Raw genomic sequence first — 14431 nt, 5'->3', positions numbered from 1 at the left:
AAGGGCCTCGTTCTGGACATTAGCACCGCCTTTGGTGAGCGATTCCCTTCCTGATCGAAAGTTCCATTGCGCATCTCAATGCTTGGGAGCTGCGCTCATTCAATTCCCCGGGGATGATTTTACCTCCCCGATTGCACACCTCCATATTTAGCGACTCTCCCGGTGAGCGAATCTTTATTAACCTTCAATTTCCAGGCCTCGGAACAACTTTCGGTTACCTCTGGTGGTACGGTACGTAGGACAACAATTGCTTCGCAAAATGATACCTCTCTCCCACAGATCGGGAATCTCCCTCTAACACAGAGATGACATTAAGGATACCACCTCCCCCGCGTCCGGGCCCGTGACCACCTCTATGCTACATTAGAAGCAGAGCGTGCCAGTGAAGCTGCTCTCTAATCGATTCACCGACCTCCTTTCCCTTCAGCATATTCGTTCTGCCCAGACGTTTCCTCCATACACGCCCTCGAATGATGCACTTTGTTGCCCATGGGCTCAAAAGATGTCCAAGGGAGCAAGTCCACGAAACCGACGAACGGATACAACACTCCGCTGGGGGATTCGACGGTGGCGGTGCGTCATGCCTTGTAACACGAACGAGCTGTGTATATAACATGTTTTGAAAAGAACGAAAAACAAAAAAAGAAAAGAATGCATATTCGTTACTCTCCACTCTTACAGCTCTATTTCCGTTGGAATTTCATCTACGATGCTCTCTACCGTATAGGCAGCTTCCCAACTAACATAACCAATTAGGAATAACCAACCGAGGCAAAATATTCTCTAAATAAGCAAATCGCAGATGACATCGCTCCTCGTAATATCTAACCTGAGCTCCCATTTTGTAAGATTAGGATATCCGTATGAGTTGAACACGCATACGGGTCATTTTACGTTGCTAATAGCCCTTGTGTCCATATTCCTTCACAGCAGGAATAGAGCACGGCTAAGTTTCATCATTCATGTCCTAAATTCCTCATATCTATCATCTGTTTATTTCATAACTCGCTCATATGTAATCCCCCGCACTGTCCCTCCGGCCATGGCGTTACGCACGTTACGTTTGAACTGCTCCCTATTCAGGCGAAGGTCCTCGGCGGCTTCTTTGTTCAGCGGGTCGGATGCATTAGGCTCAAGGAAAAGGAACTGTTCATGGAGGCGCCATCAGTCATCAAGAGAAGCCCGAAGCGTAGTACAATAACCCTGTATCTCGTACCTGCAGCCCCACTATCACCGCATTCAAATTCAGCACGGGTTTCCAGTCCTCTCTTAAAATATTCAAGCATACGTTCCCCTCTAGATCAATGTTTGGATGATATATCTTCTGGTTACACTTCACCTTGGGTGGATCGTGCGGGAAGTTCTGGTTGATGTTGAAGTTGAAGGTGAACGTGCCTGCTTTGTACATGCCTTCGTCGGGCTCAACGGTAAGGATGAAGTGGAGGATATCGTCGGCATTTGGGAAGCTCATTTTCATCGTTGAACCGAGGGAGAGCTCTGCTAGATCTGTACATTTGCGATAAAAGGCGTTAGTTGACGAATACCTGGTGCGGGGGCCGTGCAGGTTCATAAACACACCTCGCTGCACTCGCAGCTGCGCAGCGGTGACCTTCTTCTTCTTCGGACCACCGGTACCTTCAGCATTTTCAGCTTGTTGCTGTTTTTGCTTCTATGGATCCCCGTCAACATCCATATGGGCTAAGAGAGGGGCAAAGGAGCATCACGCCACGTACCATTGACCATATCTTCAACATCTTGACTCAAAATCTCCCTCCAAACACTCTAGGGAATCCGCTAGTAAGGCAGCCCCAACCAAGCCAGAAGGCTGAACAAAAGAAATTCGGACAAAAAAAAAAAAAGGACAAAAGGTGTGAGCTGCGTGTGGGCGTGTGCCTGTTTATCCGATGTCGGGAGCGGCGGGAAATGCCAGAGCGTGCGGGCCCAAAATAGATGCGCGAACTGTTAGTATTATTTGCAGTAGAGCCTTGCTTGTTCAAGCTCTACAACACATATACACAGTTTTTGCACCTTTTTATGGGACCAAATATATGTGTGTGTATATATATTCCTTTTGGAAGTCTCGGGGGTCAGGCTGCAAAAGGGACCGAGTGGTGGAGATGTTTGAGAGCGGCGTTAAAAGTCGTGAGTACTAATATATGCTGGAGACAGAAGCCAGATGTCTACTAGCAAATTATGCAGAGTAAAAACAAAATATATAAAAATATATATCTATTATGCCTCAAAAATTGGGAAGGGAAAACAGAAACACAATTTCAATCGGGCTGTTCAAATCTGTCTGCTGTCAAGCGGCGGCGGCGTGGATTCTGACACTTGACGCCAAATGAAGTCACCAAAACTTTGGGCAGTGCACGTGATATATTTGTCCAACTCAGAGAAGTTACCTACCAACATCAAGACCTTTAGGGCAGCCAGCATAACCTATTAGAAATAGCCGCAATATGCGCCTTTCATTGGCCGGAAAATTGGTCGAGCAGACATTGAAGGTTATTTACTGCTCGGGCACGAGGGCCCGGCTACGTAGTCAAGGAGTGACGTATTTTGAGAAACACTCTGTCTGGAACTCACATTGCCATGGGGTCTCATAGAACATGCCACAGACATTGGGTAATATAGGAGGGAACCAAGTAGCCCAAGGTATAGTAAGCAAAAGCCAAAACATTAATGCGTGGAAACAGGGTTATCTGGAAGGGAAAGCAAAAAGATATGAAGCTACCAACATTACCTAGACTTTGGGAAATCCCAGAGTAATGAGCAGGAATAGCAGAGGCAAAGAGAAAGGATAACCCATCATCTAAAATAGAATACAGGCACAAATAGTTACCGGTGAAACAAACAAGAAAAAGGGGCATGGCAGAATATTGGTGGATATTGAACAGGACCATATTTTGTGTAGGGAATATCATCATGTCAGGGCGGGAAAGCAGATTACTGGCGTCAATTTTCCAGGCTGAAAGAACATAGGTCGTAAAACAAAAGAGAGTCCGAAAGATGAAGCCACCTTGACTATCTTCTGGCGAAACAGCACATAATGCCTGATTTGCCCAAGAACCAACAGGCTCCGATGAAACGGATCAAAGACAAAGCGGCCGTAGCCCACAAAAGAGCTCGGAAGAAATTGGCGGTTCGATCTGTGGCTTGGGACTATCCAGCAGTGTCAGTATATCATGATCATGTAAAAACCACCCTTCATTGTGGAGATAGCTTACTGTAAAACCAAGCTTATTAACGCTGTCGCTTGTAATTAGGACAGCGAGCAAAGCATTTGAGAAAATCCATGAAGCTACTAGTCGAGTACGGAAGCTCTTATAAGAATCCTCCAAAGATTTCTTTTCATCGACCTTTGGTTCAACGAAGGGAGTAAGAGCTCGTTTCACAGTTGCCTCGAACTGACTGTCGATGTCGGCTTGTGGTTTATCGATTTCTTCGATAACGGCAGCTTTGCCACCATCTTCTTTCGTCGTTTGTGCGGACGGCAATGCATCTGCCTTATCTGAACCCTTGGTACCCCAAGAAACATCATGCCAGTTGCTGAAAGCGTACACCATGAGGATGTTAATGTACGAGGACATGATGAGCAGATAGGCCGGGAAGGATGTGAACATGTGCCATGGGTCCATGTACATAAACGAGGCAACGAAGTAGAGACCAAAAGTTGCTGCAAGAGCGATAACAATGATACCCGCACTGTCGGAGCCGAAGAAAGACTTCAGGAAACCGTCCACGCCTTTGTCGGTTTCGAAATCTACGCTTCCAGAGAACGCCCGAACGACCAAGTACATTGAGAGGATGACAATGTACAGCTGAACAAGACCGAATAGGATAAACGACGTGATGTACGAGTGTTTAGACCTACGACGGGGTAAGCATTGTGGCAAAGACTCAATAAGACGCTCTTCACTCACCCTTTTGGTCTGTTACCTAGGGCGAGGATGAACTGCAGTAGGAGGAAACCAAGGTATAGATATTTGAGAACCGTGTTGAGGATGGGAGTAACTTTGTTTCCGAAGGGGAAGGCTCTCTGACCCTCTTGATTAGGGTTACCGACGAGATCCATGATGACGGAAGTGGTAAGCCAGTAAGCAGCTATAAACCCATTAGCACAGGACGGACTCCGCGCGTTTCAAGTTCACGTTGATTACATACCCAGAGCGAACCAAGTCAAGAAAACCGTAAACGTGTTGTAAAGCATTTGAATGTGGAAGAAGAACATGCGGAGGATGTTATGTCCGCTCTTATACATTCTACCAAAGTGCATGAGGGCGTAGATACTGGCGGCAAAGGAACCGTTCAGCCAACGTCGACGCTGGGAGATGAATTCCGGAGCACCCTCGGGCACGTCAGTTTCACCCTTGGAAGCTTTGACGTAGGTCAAGTGCCATTTGGATCCAGCCTTGGCCACCAACTCGAAGCAGAGAATACGATCTTCGGCCAAGAACATGTTTTTCTTGAAGATGTTCATACCCTCAATACCCTTGGGACCAAGCTGCTTGGAAAGAGTGTGGTCACCGTGGAAATATTGCTCGAGGGGTCTACCCATGATAGCTCTGAATCGGTATGCAGAGAAAGCACCGGGTAAGACACTGACATATCCAAAGGAACTCTCCAAGGGTTTATCGAGGATGTTACTGATCTTGTATTCAAAGTTTTGGGCAGCGACGAGCGGATTGATCAATTTTGTCCACCCCTTACCCAACATAGCGTGAATCTCACCGCAAGATCCACCCAAGTCCTTGTCGTTGTAAAAAGCTTCCCAAAGAGCGAGCAAGGACTTCGAACCAGGCTTCGTACCAGCGTCCAAGAGAATACAAATCTCGGGGTTGAGAATCCTACCAAACGCATTAAAGAGCCATCTGTGAGAGTTGATCTTTTTGCTATTCTTCTGCTTCAAGCAAAACATCATCTGGACGGGTGGGAGAGTCGACGGGCCATCATCATGGGGACGGATGAGCTGCTGGTTTGCGGTGACGGATAATTGTGTGGTGTATTCGAACTGTTCTGTGTTAGGACGAGGCTTGTCGAAATCGCTTTAAGATCTAAAAGGAAAAAGAAAAGGTACTGACAATATGGGCAACGGTCTCCTTTCCGTCAACATCACGTTTCATGACGCCATCTTGATAAACACCGATCGTAGCAAGAACATCTAGCACGTCTTTGTCGCAAGGGTCGATACCGTCGAAGATCAAAGCGACAACGATCTTTTGCCACGCGGGACCACCTTTATTCCAGAATTCGGATTTTTTGATATTCACGATGTCGCGAATGTTTTGCATAACGCCGTGCAGGGTACGAGAAGTCAACATTTTGTCTTCATTGTAGTACGTAATTGCGATCAGGAGCTCGGTGTGGCGGTTGTACATAGCAGGACGAAGGTTGTAGCCATTGTGTAGGGTGAAGTCGTTAGGATCGCAGGTAGCAGCGGTATCTGTGTGGAACCGTCAGTGAGCAACTGGATATCCCTGTGTTGAGAATCAATCTACGGGGCTACCCACATCTCATGTGCGTAAACTCCTCGCTTCCTCCTTCGAGGTCGTTGCGGTACTTTGCCTGGACCGCATTCTGAATGGCACTGGGCACGGGGTAGTCCACGCTCAAGACAGAGCCCTGGACGAGCTTGACCTTTCTGGTAGCGTAGCGGCGGAGGTTTCCTTGGGGAGCTTGCCTCCGTCGCCATGCGTCTGTGGAGGAGGTTTCGCTCCGGCTGTACGGGGAGGCTACCCGACCAGGCACGCCGAAGCCAGCGGCGGGATTGTCCGTCTGCTGGCCGTACATCGGGTCATTGTACTGGCTCATGTTCTGTGGGTCTGTGGCGTAAGACTCGGTCAAGCTGTATCTCGAAGCTGGTCTGGCAGGGGAGGCGGTCCGCTGATGGGGATCGTCGAACGGACCACCGTAGGGTCCTTGATTCAGCAAAGAGCGCGAAGCATCATCATCTTGCGGCAGGTGGTATTGCTAAATACCGCGAAGGTAGGCCCAAAAAAAGGGGGTGGATTGTCAGCAAGAGCAAATCAATATAACTCTGAAACATGCCAGAGGCAGGGATGTGAATTCACGCCAACAATTTTTTTTTTTTCTCCCTTCTTTTTCGACAAAAGACAGAGAAAAAAAAAGAGACAGCAGGGCAAAACTTACGCTTCCATTTGAAGGCATATCCTGGAGGCGATGGTCGCCGTAACCTCCTGGCGAGTTGCCGCCGCCGCCCTGGTAGGCCATTGTCGAAGATCGCAAGGAACGATCAGAGGGAGAGGTATGGGGAACCAGTGTCGGCCAAGGGTAGGTTGCGGGAGCGAGAGGTCGGGATTGGTAGTGGGAAGGACAAGGCCTGCTGACAGCGAAGCCAGGTAGTTGTTCGAGGGTCACAGGGCGAAGGGCGAATGGAGGAACGTCCAAGCCGCAGACGAAGTGACGTGCAGACAAAGGGGTGGATGATATGGGAGGTAGTGGAACAAACAACAGCAACAACAACAAAAAAAAGAAAAAAAAAGAAAGCAGGAAAAAAGAGGGAGAAGGTGAAGAGGGGCCTAGATAGCTGAACGAGAGAGGCAGAGAGAGAGAAAGAGAGAGAGGTGTCAACAAGACTTAAAGGAAGAAGAAGAAGAGAAGGGAGGGAGAGAGAGAAAAAGAGATCCCCTGCCTCGATGGGAAAGGCGGGCGAGGTTCGCCGGACGGCAGTGGTGCAGCTTAACCTTGGGTGGGTTAGGTTAGGTTAGGTTGGGGCTGATGAAAGGAACAAGCCCAGCAACCATTATCCTGTCTGCTTGCTGTATCCTGTACTGTATCTGCTGCTGCTGCTTGCTGTATGCACTCCGTATGGGACAGGGCGGTGGGAGGCGGTATCAGACCCACCCCCGATACCGTATCGAAACATGTGGGATTTTTTGGGCATGCGGTTTCATGTTCGGTGTGAGCGAGTTGGGCGGACTGGCGGGCCCCGCGTGGTATGTAAACCCCCAAAAGCCCGTGGCGCGAGAGGTTCTTGTACGGTATGGAGTACGCTGTATGTATGTATGTCCATACTCCGTACATTAACACCATATATGGTGTATGTGTAACTGAACTGTACAGACGGAGTGAAATGAACCGCGATGCGCCGCTACTCCAAGCTGGCTCGTGTGGGCTGCATTGCGCGGTGTCAAGGCGCGGCTGAGCTCGCCCTAGCCCGCTAGTCGGCCAACCGGCGATCCCTTCCGCTGGGAATTGTCCGGGTTTCTTTACCGCTAGTACGGAGTAAGCCAAACTTAAGCCAACCAGCGCCCTGTTCGGTTGGCGTATTATTTTTCCTGGTAAAACTTTCCGCTGGCTTCGCTGGCTTAATCTTTTTCTCTGGTTGAAGAGTTTTTGGCATGCAGTGTTGTGGGAAAATATGTAGGGAGTACGGAGTACACGGAGCAAGTATAACTACGGAGTACAGAGCACAGAAGTATACACAAGCCAGATCTCAGGCCTCACTTCTGGCCTTCTCCCTTTGCTTCTTTCTCTTCCATGATATGTGACAAGAAGGTATGCGAAGATTATGAATTCAAGAATTTCCACATTTGAGACCGTTGAAGTCTATCCCTTAAAAGAATCTTATACGGAGACTGGAGGAGGTGGGTCAGTTTAAAAGATTTCAGGGCCGTTTCAACTGAACAGAACCCCAACTCTTTCCTTTCTTTTTTTTTTTTTTTTTCCCTTCGCGACCGGATATTCTCGACCTGTCAAATCCTGCCCTCTGTATGGAATAAGGCTGCCTTGAAATCCTGTAACGGCGTGCGACAGGACAGCGCGTCTGAAGTCATCAATCATCATCTTCCTCCGAGGTGCTCCGTAGCTGCGTTTGTTATCACTTCATCCGGGTCCATCACCAGCGAGATCGCATGTGAGCTGTCAGCAAGTCAATCGCGAAGGGTGATGACTCGACCACCTCGCGTGCCTGTCAGCAGGAAGTTTCTTCGGTCCGATTGGCTTAAAAAAAAAAAAAAAAAGGAAAAGGCATTTCAACTCGAAGGTAAAATTGAACCCGCCGATCCCACCACGACAAATACATCCGTCTCATACGTTCACCCCGTAATTCACCTCATCATCGATCTCTTTTGGAGTAGCCCCTTTGGTGCTGCTTGCTTTTGTGAGTTGCAGTCCCGGGAGCAACAACACCATTTTCCATGTGAATACCGAGAGAACAAGAATATGATCATAGCACAGCGCCCCCTCGCGCTCGAGTCGTAAAGACCACTTGCCCCTCAAGCCATCTCAATATGCTCAATCGATAAGCTCGGAGGAAACCACGTCCAGGTTCATCATCATGATCTAATATAGGGTTGTATATATAGAGTACGCTGTACGCCCCATGCTCTGGAGCAATCTTTTCCGATCTTTCATTTCCTCACAACACGCTCGCCACGGACTTTGTGATTCCGAAACGTCAGCGGGATCTATATCACCCTTGCTTCAAGTTAGCAGCCACGCGATATTATGAGCACATCATTCCAGTTGTCCGTGTTACCGTTTGTGGCAGCATGGAGGCTTTCTCGCCTCCACAGAGCAACGGGCGAGATTGTTTTCCATCTGCCACTTGGCCAACGTTATTGTACCTCGTGGGAAAAAAAGCTTACAGTTGCTGAGGGAAGTAGAGAAGGGCCTGGGACTTTTGATGCGAAAAGTTTCCAGTTGCCACGACTCCCAGACTCTTGGGTTTGGAGAGGCGAAGATAGAGTAGCCGAGGCGTACCTTTTCTCAGGGTTGGCGCGATTGATCCTGGGCTATCTGCATTGGGCTTGAAGACTCCGTTGAACATATGGCAAGGACTTTTGATGTAAAGGGCGATAACTACAGATAACTATGGGAGTACACAAATATTAGCCAAGATGGCGGATTGTTTTCCGTACTCCGTACGTCGAGATAGCCACGAAAGAAAAAGCATATTTTAAAATTATGGGGGGTTTTTGCTGGATGAAACAGCTGCGTTGGATTTCGCGATTAAATTACAGGAGCATCTTGGCGTCTCTGTCAGCACAGGGGAGACCCGCCCTAACAGAGAACCCGCAGAGAGCGACGCGGCCAGCGAATCGACCCGGCGCTTTCACGAACCGCTCCTCCACGAGCCTCCTGACGGCGTGAAGGCATACGTTGGCACTTGGTTCTGAGGGCCATATCGAGAATGTCATATATCCCACTCTGTGCGGAGTACATCCACACACATATATATACACACACACACACACACACACACACACACTCTCTCTCTCTCTCTCTCTCTCTCTCTCTCTCTGTCTCTCTGTCTCTCTCTCACTCGCAGTCCGTGTGTCATCGGTTCGGCTATGTTTCCAAAAATATCTCCCCTGCGGCTTTTTTATTTAGGCTGTGGCTGGCACGCCCCCGGCGACTGTGGGGCTAGAATTGACTTTCGAGCACCAAAAAAAAAAAAATGAAATTAGGATTTTCCTGATGGAGGACTCGTATGCTTGTTATTCACTAAGCTACCTAAAGGGGAATCTCGGCTAATCTATGTGGGTCACGTGAGCGAGGTGCTAGTTGGATTACCTAACACCCCCCATGCAACAAGCTCCAGCAGCAAGCAAGAGCCACAAAGATCCAAAGCTTCCAAATCTCTCAAATCCACAATAAAAATTAATTACAGAATCCAGATTTATTCCTTCTTTAGGCTTAGCTTTGTTCACCATGATACTGTATTTTCACTGGCTTCACTGATAAACCTCCATATTTTCCTGTATCAACTTGTCACCTCTATCATACTTATGAATTGAGCATAGGAATCCATTGCAAGAGCCTTTGTAAGCTCATCAGCTTTATTCACATTGGTTTCAATGTGCTTGATTGAGATTTTGTTCTTTTGAACCCAGTCTCTTAGCATATGGTGCTGAATCTCAATATGGCATGCTCTTTGTGTTATAGCTTCAGCTTTGGCTAAGTCAACTGCTTCTTTGTTGTTAAGACTTAATTTTGAGCTTCTTAGCTTTGCTGAATCTTTACTAATCACCTCAGTGTCTATTAATAGATTGTTGATCCAAACTAGTTCACAAGCAGCTTTGCTAGCTGCCAAATACTCTGCTTTGATTGTTGATTTTGAGATGAATGTCTGATACTGTGATCTTCATGATATTGAAGCTCTGTTCATGGTAATAATATAGCTGCTGGTGGATTTGTATGCAGAGTTGGCTCCAGCCTAGTTAGAATCTGAACTGGCTGCTGGTTTCAAGTCTTCAGAATCCATATCTTTTTTGAAGACTATTTCTTTTGATTTTGTGCTCTTGAGATAGTGTAGAATCTGCTTGAATACTGTCCAGCTTTCCCTATTGGGTCTGCTGTTGAATCTTGTTAGATAATTGACTGCAAATGCAATATCTGGTTTTGTACATGTAACTAGAAACTGTAGAGAGCCCAGGCCTTTTCTGTAATTTGTAGATATAGTCTGCTCATTAACTTCATCTTTAAGAGTCTGATCTGGCATGAATTTGATGCTTATTTCTTTCTTTATTAGTGTTTTGGAAGATTTACAGTCTTCCATTTCATATTTAGTTAGTAGATTCTTGATATACTGTTTCTGATTCACAAAAAGATCTCCATTCAGCTGCTTTTGAATCCACATGTCTAGATAATGATCTTATTCTGTAATCTTCTTGATCTTGAAGTGTTCCTGAAGCTTCTTGATGAGCTATTCTATCTTAACTTTGTTGGGTCCTATTATACAGCAGTCATTAACATGTAGGGTTAGATAGATTTACTTCCTCTTGTGGTAGAGTAATCCCATATTGTATGGAGAGATCTGGAATTCTAGAGATTTCAGATAGTCAGTAGCTGCTTGATACCAAAGCTTAGCAGCTTGTTTTAATCTGTAGAGTCCCTGGTGTAAGAGCCCTACTAAGTTACCCCACCCATGCTTGAATCCAGTAGGTAGTTGAATATATACATGTTTGTTCTCTGGAAGAGTGTGAGGATCGTACATGTGGATCAGTGTGACAATGAATCTCTAGAAGAAATATACATGGGAAAAAGAGTATGTGAGGTAAAAAATCTATATTCTGGCAACTATGTATGACTTGTAAACAAGATTGCCACTGGCTCCCAGCAAGAGATTCACACAGTAATGGTCTTTTATATATGCTTGTGAGCATGTAACTTAGTGCCTTGTGAGAACACATGCAACTTCCAGCAGCTTGTAAGCTGAGATCTCTAGCTCTTACAGATGCTGTTTGTCTGTATAAGAGATTTGTAGTGAATTCTTATAGATTCCCCCCTCTTGTAAGTCTTGGTCTCTCAAGACAGCTATCTCATTAAAAATCTTCATGAGTAGAAAAACAAAAAATCTCTTGGGAAAAATAAAAATTTTCTTATAAGGAAAAGAGTATAGTCTCACTAGAGATATGATATCAACACAACTCTAATAACACAATAGAACTCAATAACACAACAATATGTAGAGAGTCTCTATTGTTCTTGCTAGCTCTGTATTACTATTAGATAATGAATACTAGCTTAAGAGAGAGCTTTCTCTTGCTTTCTCTTTCTTTTCTTTTCTTCTCTTTCTTCTCTAGTCTATATTATCTTTACAAAGATAAGTGAACTCTTCAAGCACTGCTTCACATGGGAGACAGACTTATAGAAGATCTCTGATGTTCTGGAAGAAAAATAGCTTCACTTTAATGTTCTGTATAATTAGCTGAAAGGCCACAAGCTGGTAAGTTTATCTCTGGTTGTGTCTTTGCTTCATGTGGCTATTTAGTTTTGTCTTTGTGTAGAATTTGGTTTGCAGAGAAACTGATGCTTACTAGTAGTTGCTGCTGATATATAGTTCTCTTCTTCTCTCTCTTGTAACTTGTCTCTACTTTTCTCTCTTGGAAGAATCTTCACTCTCTTTTTTGTGGATGAGATTGGGTCTTCAGTAAGTAGTTGCAAGAAGTTTGAAAAGTGTTTATAACTAATAGTTCTAGAGCATTATTATTTCTTCTCTTCTCTCTTTATTAGTTGTTACTGTTCTCTCTGCACTAGCTCAAGCTGTAAGTGCTTCTTGCAAGCTGATATTGATTTATATACTAATAGAGTTAGAGTCTTGCTGTTCTATCTTCTCTTTCTGTAATTATTGCTCTAGTTCTGGCCAGAAATGTGAGTATTCTCTATTATATTTTAGTTTGCAGCTAATCTTCTTTAGATTGTTGTTGTTGTTTTCTCTGCATTAGCAAGATTTGTGAGTGCTGTAATTCTGTAAAGTGCTTGAGACTGCCCAGCACCCTCTCTATAAGATTAACAATAGTGATTTCAGATTATCTTTATTTAAATACTGCCAGCTGCTACTTTTGCTGGTGCATTGCAGACTAATCTGATAATTCTTTCAGATCTTCTCTTTCACACAGGGGCACAAGCTTTATCTGTCTGTAAAAGAGCATGATATTGTGAGTCTATTCAAAGATCTGTGCTTATTGCTGGTTTGAATAATTCAAATCAGTTGGCTGTCTGTGCCCAGCTTTGTGAGAGTATTCTTATGACTAGAGCTGGAACCTGGCTGCCATCAGAACAGAAGTGCTCTGTCTACAAGAGAGTACAGCAGAGCTATAGTAATATAGTCTTTGCAGAGTATATCTCTGTGAACTTGGGTCAAAAATGTAACAACTGTCTATACTATAGGCATCTTGCTTGCTCTTTCCAGCAGTGAGATTATAAGTAGTTGTTACAGATCTTTGCAGAAGAAGCTGAAGACTCTAATTATATAGTCTTAGTTTAGTTTTTCTTCTTTTATTTTGAAATCAATTGAATTCAGTTTAGTTTGACTATGTCTTTTCTCTCTCTAACCCATTTTCTAGTTCCACTATCTCTATTCATCTCTTTTGTGAACCAGGCTTGTCCAGGTTTCTACTATGGAATTGTTGGAGTAGCTTTCTCAGTGGATGAATATTGCTTATGGGAATCCATGTCTTGTTCTTCTCATTATTATATTCTTCTTAATGTACTCTGTACCACAGCTTGTGATTCTTTCTCTTCAAGTTAATTATCTTATGGATCTGGTACTTCTTTTCATTCTTGTCTGTCTCATGAACTTTGTAATAAGATGAGCTATTAATTTCTTTACAGGTCTTGTGTTTGCAGAGCAGGAATATATAAAAGATATCATAAGTTTACAGATCTGAAGACAGTTCCAGTCTGTAGGCTTGTGAGTCTATCTTCTTCATAATTCTACAAGACTTATATCTCAACAAATCCAGTTTTTTGTTAGAATGTGTGATCTTGATATTGCAAAGATCAAGCCACATCTTATCTTTCATTTGGAAGATCTTTATAATATGCTTCTGATTGTAGTACTTCTTCTAATAGACTTGTGTCTTTGCAACTAATTTCTTAATCTCTTTGCAGAGCAATCTTATTATCTCTGCCTGATCTCTTAAATTCTTGCACACATAGCTATACTCATCAGGGTTCAAGAATTTCATTCATGAATTCAGTCTATATGTCAGCTGGAAAGGTGATTTCTGTGTGGAAGCCTGTTATGAGTTATTGTATGTGAACTCAGCCATTGGCAATCACATCACCTAGTTATTCTGATCATAATTAACATAGCTTTGCAGGTACTGCTCCAGCACACTATTCAGTCTCTCAGTCTGATCATCAGTTTGTGGGTGGAATGCCATGCTTATTGCTCTTGTGATCTTCAAGATGTGAGTTAAATCATCCTAAAATTCACTTGTGAACAGAGATTCTCAATCTGTTACTATGCTTGCAGATAATCTGTGCAATCTCACTATCTTGTGAATAAAGAGATGGGCCAATTTCTCTGATATTAGCTTCTTTGTTGTAGGGATAAAGTGAGTCATCTTTATAAACTGATTCACTACAACCAGAATACAGTCAAACTGCATCTTCTCAAAATTCAGGCTTGTGAGGAGATCTGTAATAACATCCATGCTAATGGATTCTCAAGAGTAATTTGGGATTGGTAAGAGTGATAATTCTTCTTGAGACTTTCTACAAACTCTTCTTGAGCTCTGACAGACTCTACAGACTTTGCAACACTTCTTCACCAGTTCTCTCATTCTTGATTAAAAGTATTTGTGAGCTATAAGCTTGTATGTTCTTGCTGTAGCAAAATGCCCTGTGAAGAATAGATTATAATGATATCTAATCAGCTCTATTTGCAGAGCCTTATTCTGAGAGATGTACATGTAACTATCTCTATAGAGAATACTCTTCTTCTCTTTCCATATTGTGAATTTCTTTGTGCCTATCTTAATGTCTTTACAGATTTCAGCTGTATAGTCATTACTTTGCAGTAGATTTGGCAGTGATGCCAATAGATTGGAGCTGCTCTTTTTATAAGAATTCTTCTTACAGATCAGGTCTTTAGTCTTCTGGACCTGTGTTGTGATCTTCTTCACTTTGCATGTGCCTTTCAAGACAATCTTTGTGAGTAGTTTCTTGATCTTAATCT

General features: G+C 44.3%; 2 protein-coding genes across 2 annotated transcripts; both read right to left on the bottom strand.

Moving 5' to 3' along the window:
• Positions 1 to 919: 919 nt before the first annotated feature.
• Positions 920 to 2297, bottom strand: UBC12 (NEDD8-conjugating protein ubc12). The gene is made up of 4 exons (XM_003067761.2): positions 1734 to 2297; positions 1579 to 1669; positions 1217 to 1506; positions 920 to 1146 (listed from the first exon to the last, which is right to left on the bottom strand). The coding sequence occupies exons 1-4, from the start codon at positions 1752 to 1754 to the stop codon at positions 994 to 996; spliced, it is 555 nt and encodes a 184-aa protein (XP_003067807.1). The 5' UTR covers positions 1755 to 2297; the 3' UTR covers positions 920 to 993.
• A 270-nt stretch (positions 2298 to 2567) lies between these two features.
• Positions 2568 to 6620, bottom strand: CHS2_1 (Chitin synthase, class 2). Its single transcript, XM_003067762.2, has 7 exons — positions 6151 to 6620; positions 5511 to 5970; positions 5082 to 5443; positions 4165 to 5011; positions 3924 to 4104; positions 3228 to 3870; positions 2568 to 3162 (listed from the first exon to the last, which is right to left on the bottom strand). Exons 1-7 carry the CDS (start codon positions 6229 to 6231, stop codon positions 3025 to 3027), a joined length of 2712 nt encoding a protein of 903 aa, XP_003067808.1. The 5' UTR covers positions 6232 to 6620; the 3' UTR covers positions 2568 to 3024.
• Positions 6621 to 14431: the final 7811 nt, after the last annotated feature.

This window comes from Coccidioides posadasii, chromosome 1 (genome assembly GCF_018416015.2).
Source record: "Coccidioides posadasii str. Silveira chromosome 1, complete sequence".
Lineage (NCBI taxonomy): Eukaryota > Fungi > Ascomycota > Eurotiomycetes > Onygenales > Onygenaceae > Coccidioides > Coccidioides posadasii.
Note: the sequence above shows the minus strand (reverse complement) of the source record. Positions and strands in the feature narration are given on the sequence as shown.

Bases quoted from the DNA above. Each gene is read 5' to 3' on its own strand.
- UBC12 (XM_003067761.2), bottom strand. From the start codon at position 1,754: ATGTTGAAGATATGGTCAATG. The intron at 1,670-1,733 runs GTACGTGGCGTG...GGGGATCCATAG, and splicing joins TGTTGAAGATATGGTCAATG to AAGCAAAAACAGCAACAAGC. The intron at 1,147-1,216 runs GTACGAGATACA...CTCCATGAACAG, and splicing joins CGGTGATAGTGGGGCTGCAG to TTCCTTTTCCTTGAGCCTAA.
- CHS2_1 (XM_003067762.2), bottom strand. From the start codon at position 6,231: ATGGCCTACCAGGGCGGCGGCGGCAACTCGCCAGGAGGTTACGGCGAC. The intron at 5,012-5,081 runs GTCAGTACCTTT...AACACAGAACAG, and splicing joins AGGAGACCGTTGCCCATATT to TTCGAATACACCACACAATT. The intron at 3,871-3,923 runs GTGAGTGAAGAG...ACCCCGTCGTAG, and splicing joins CTAGGTAACAGACCAAAAGG to GTCTAAACACTCGTACATCA.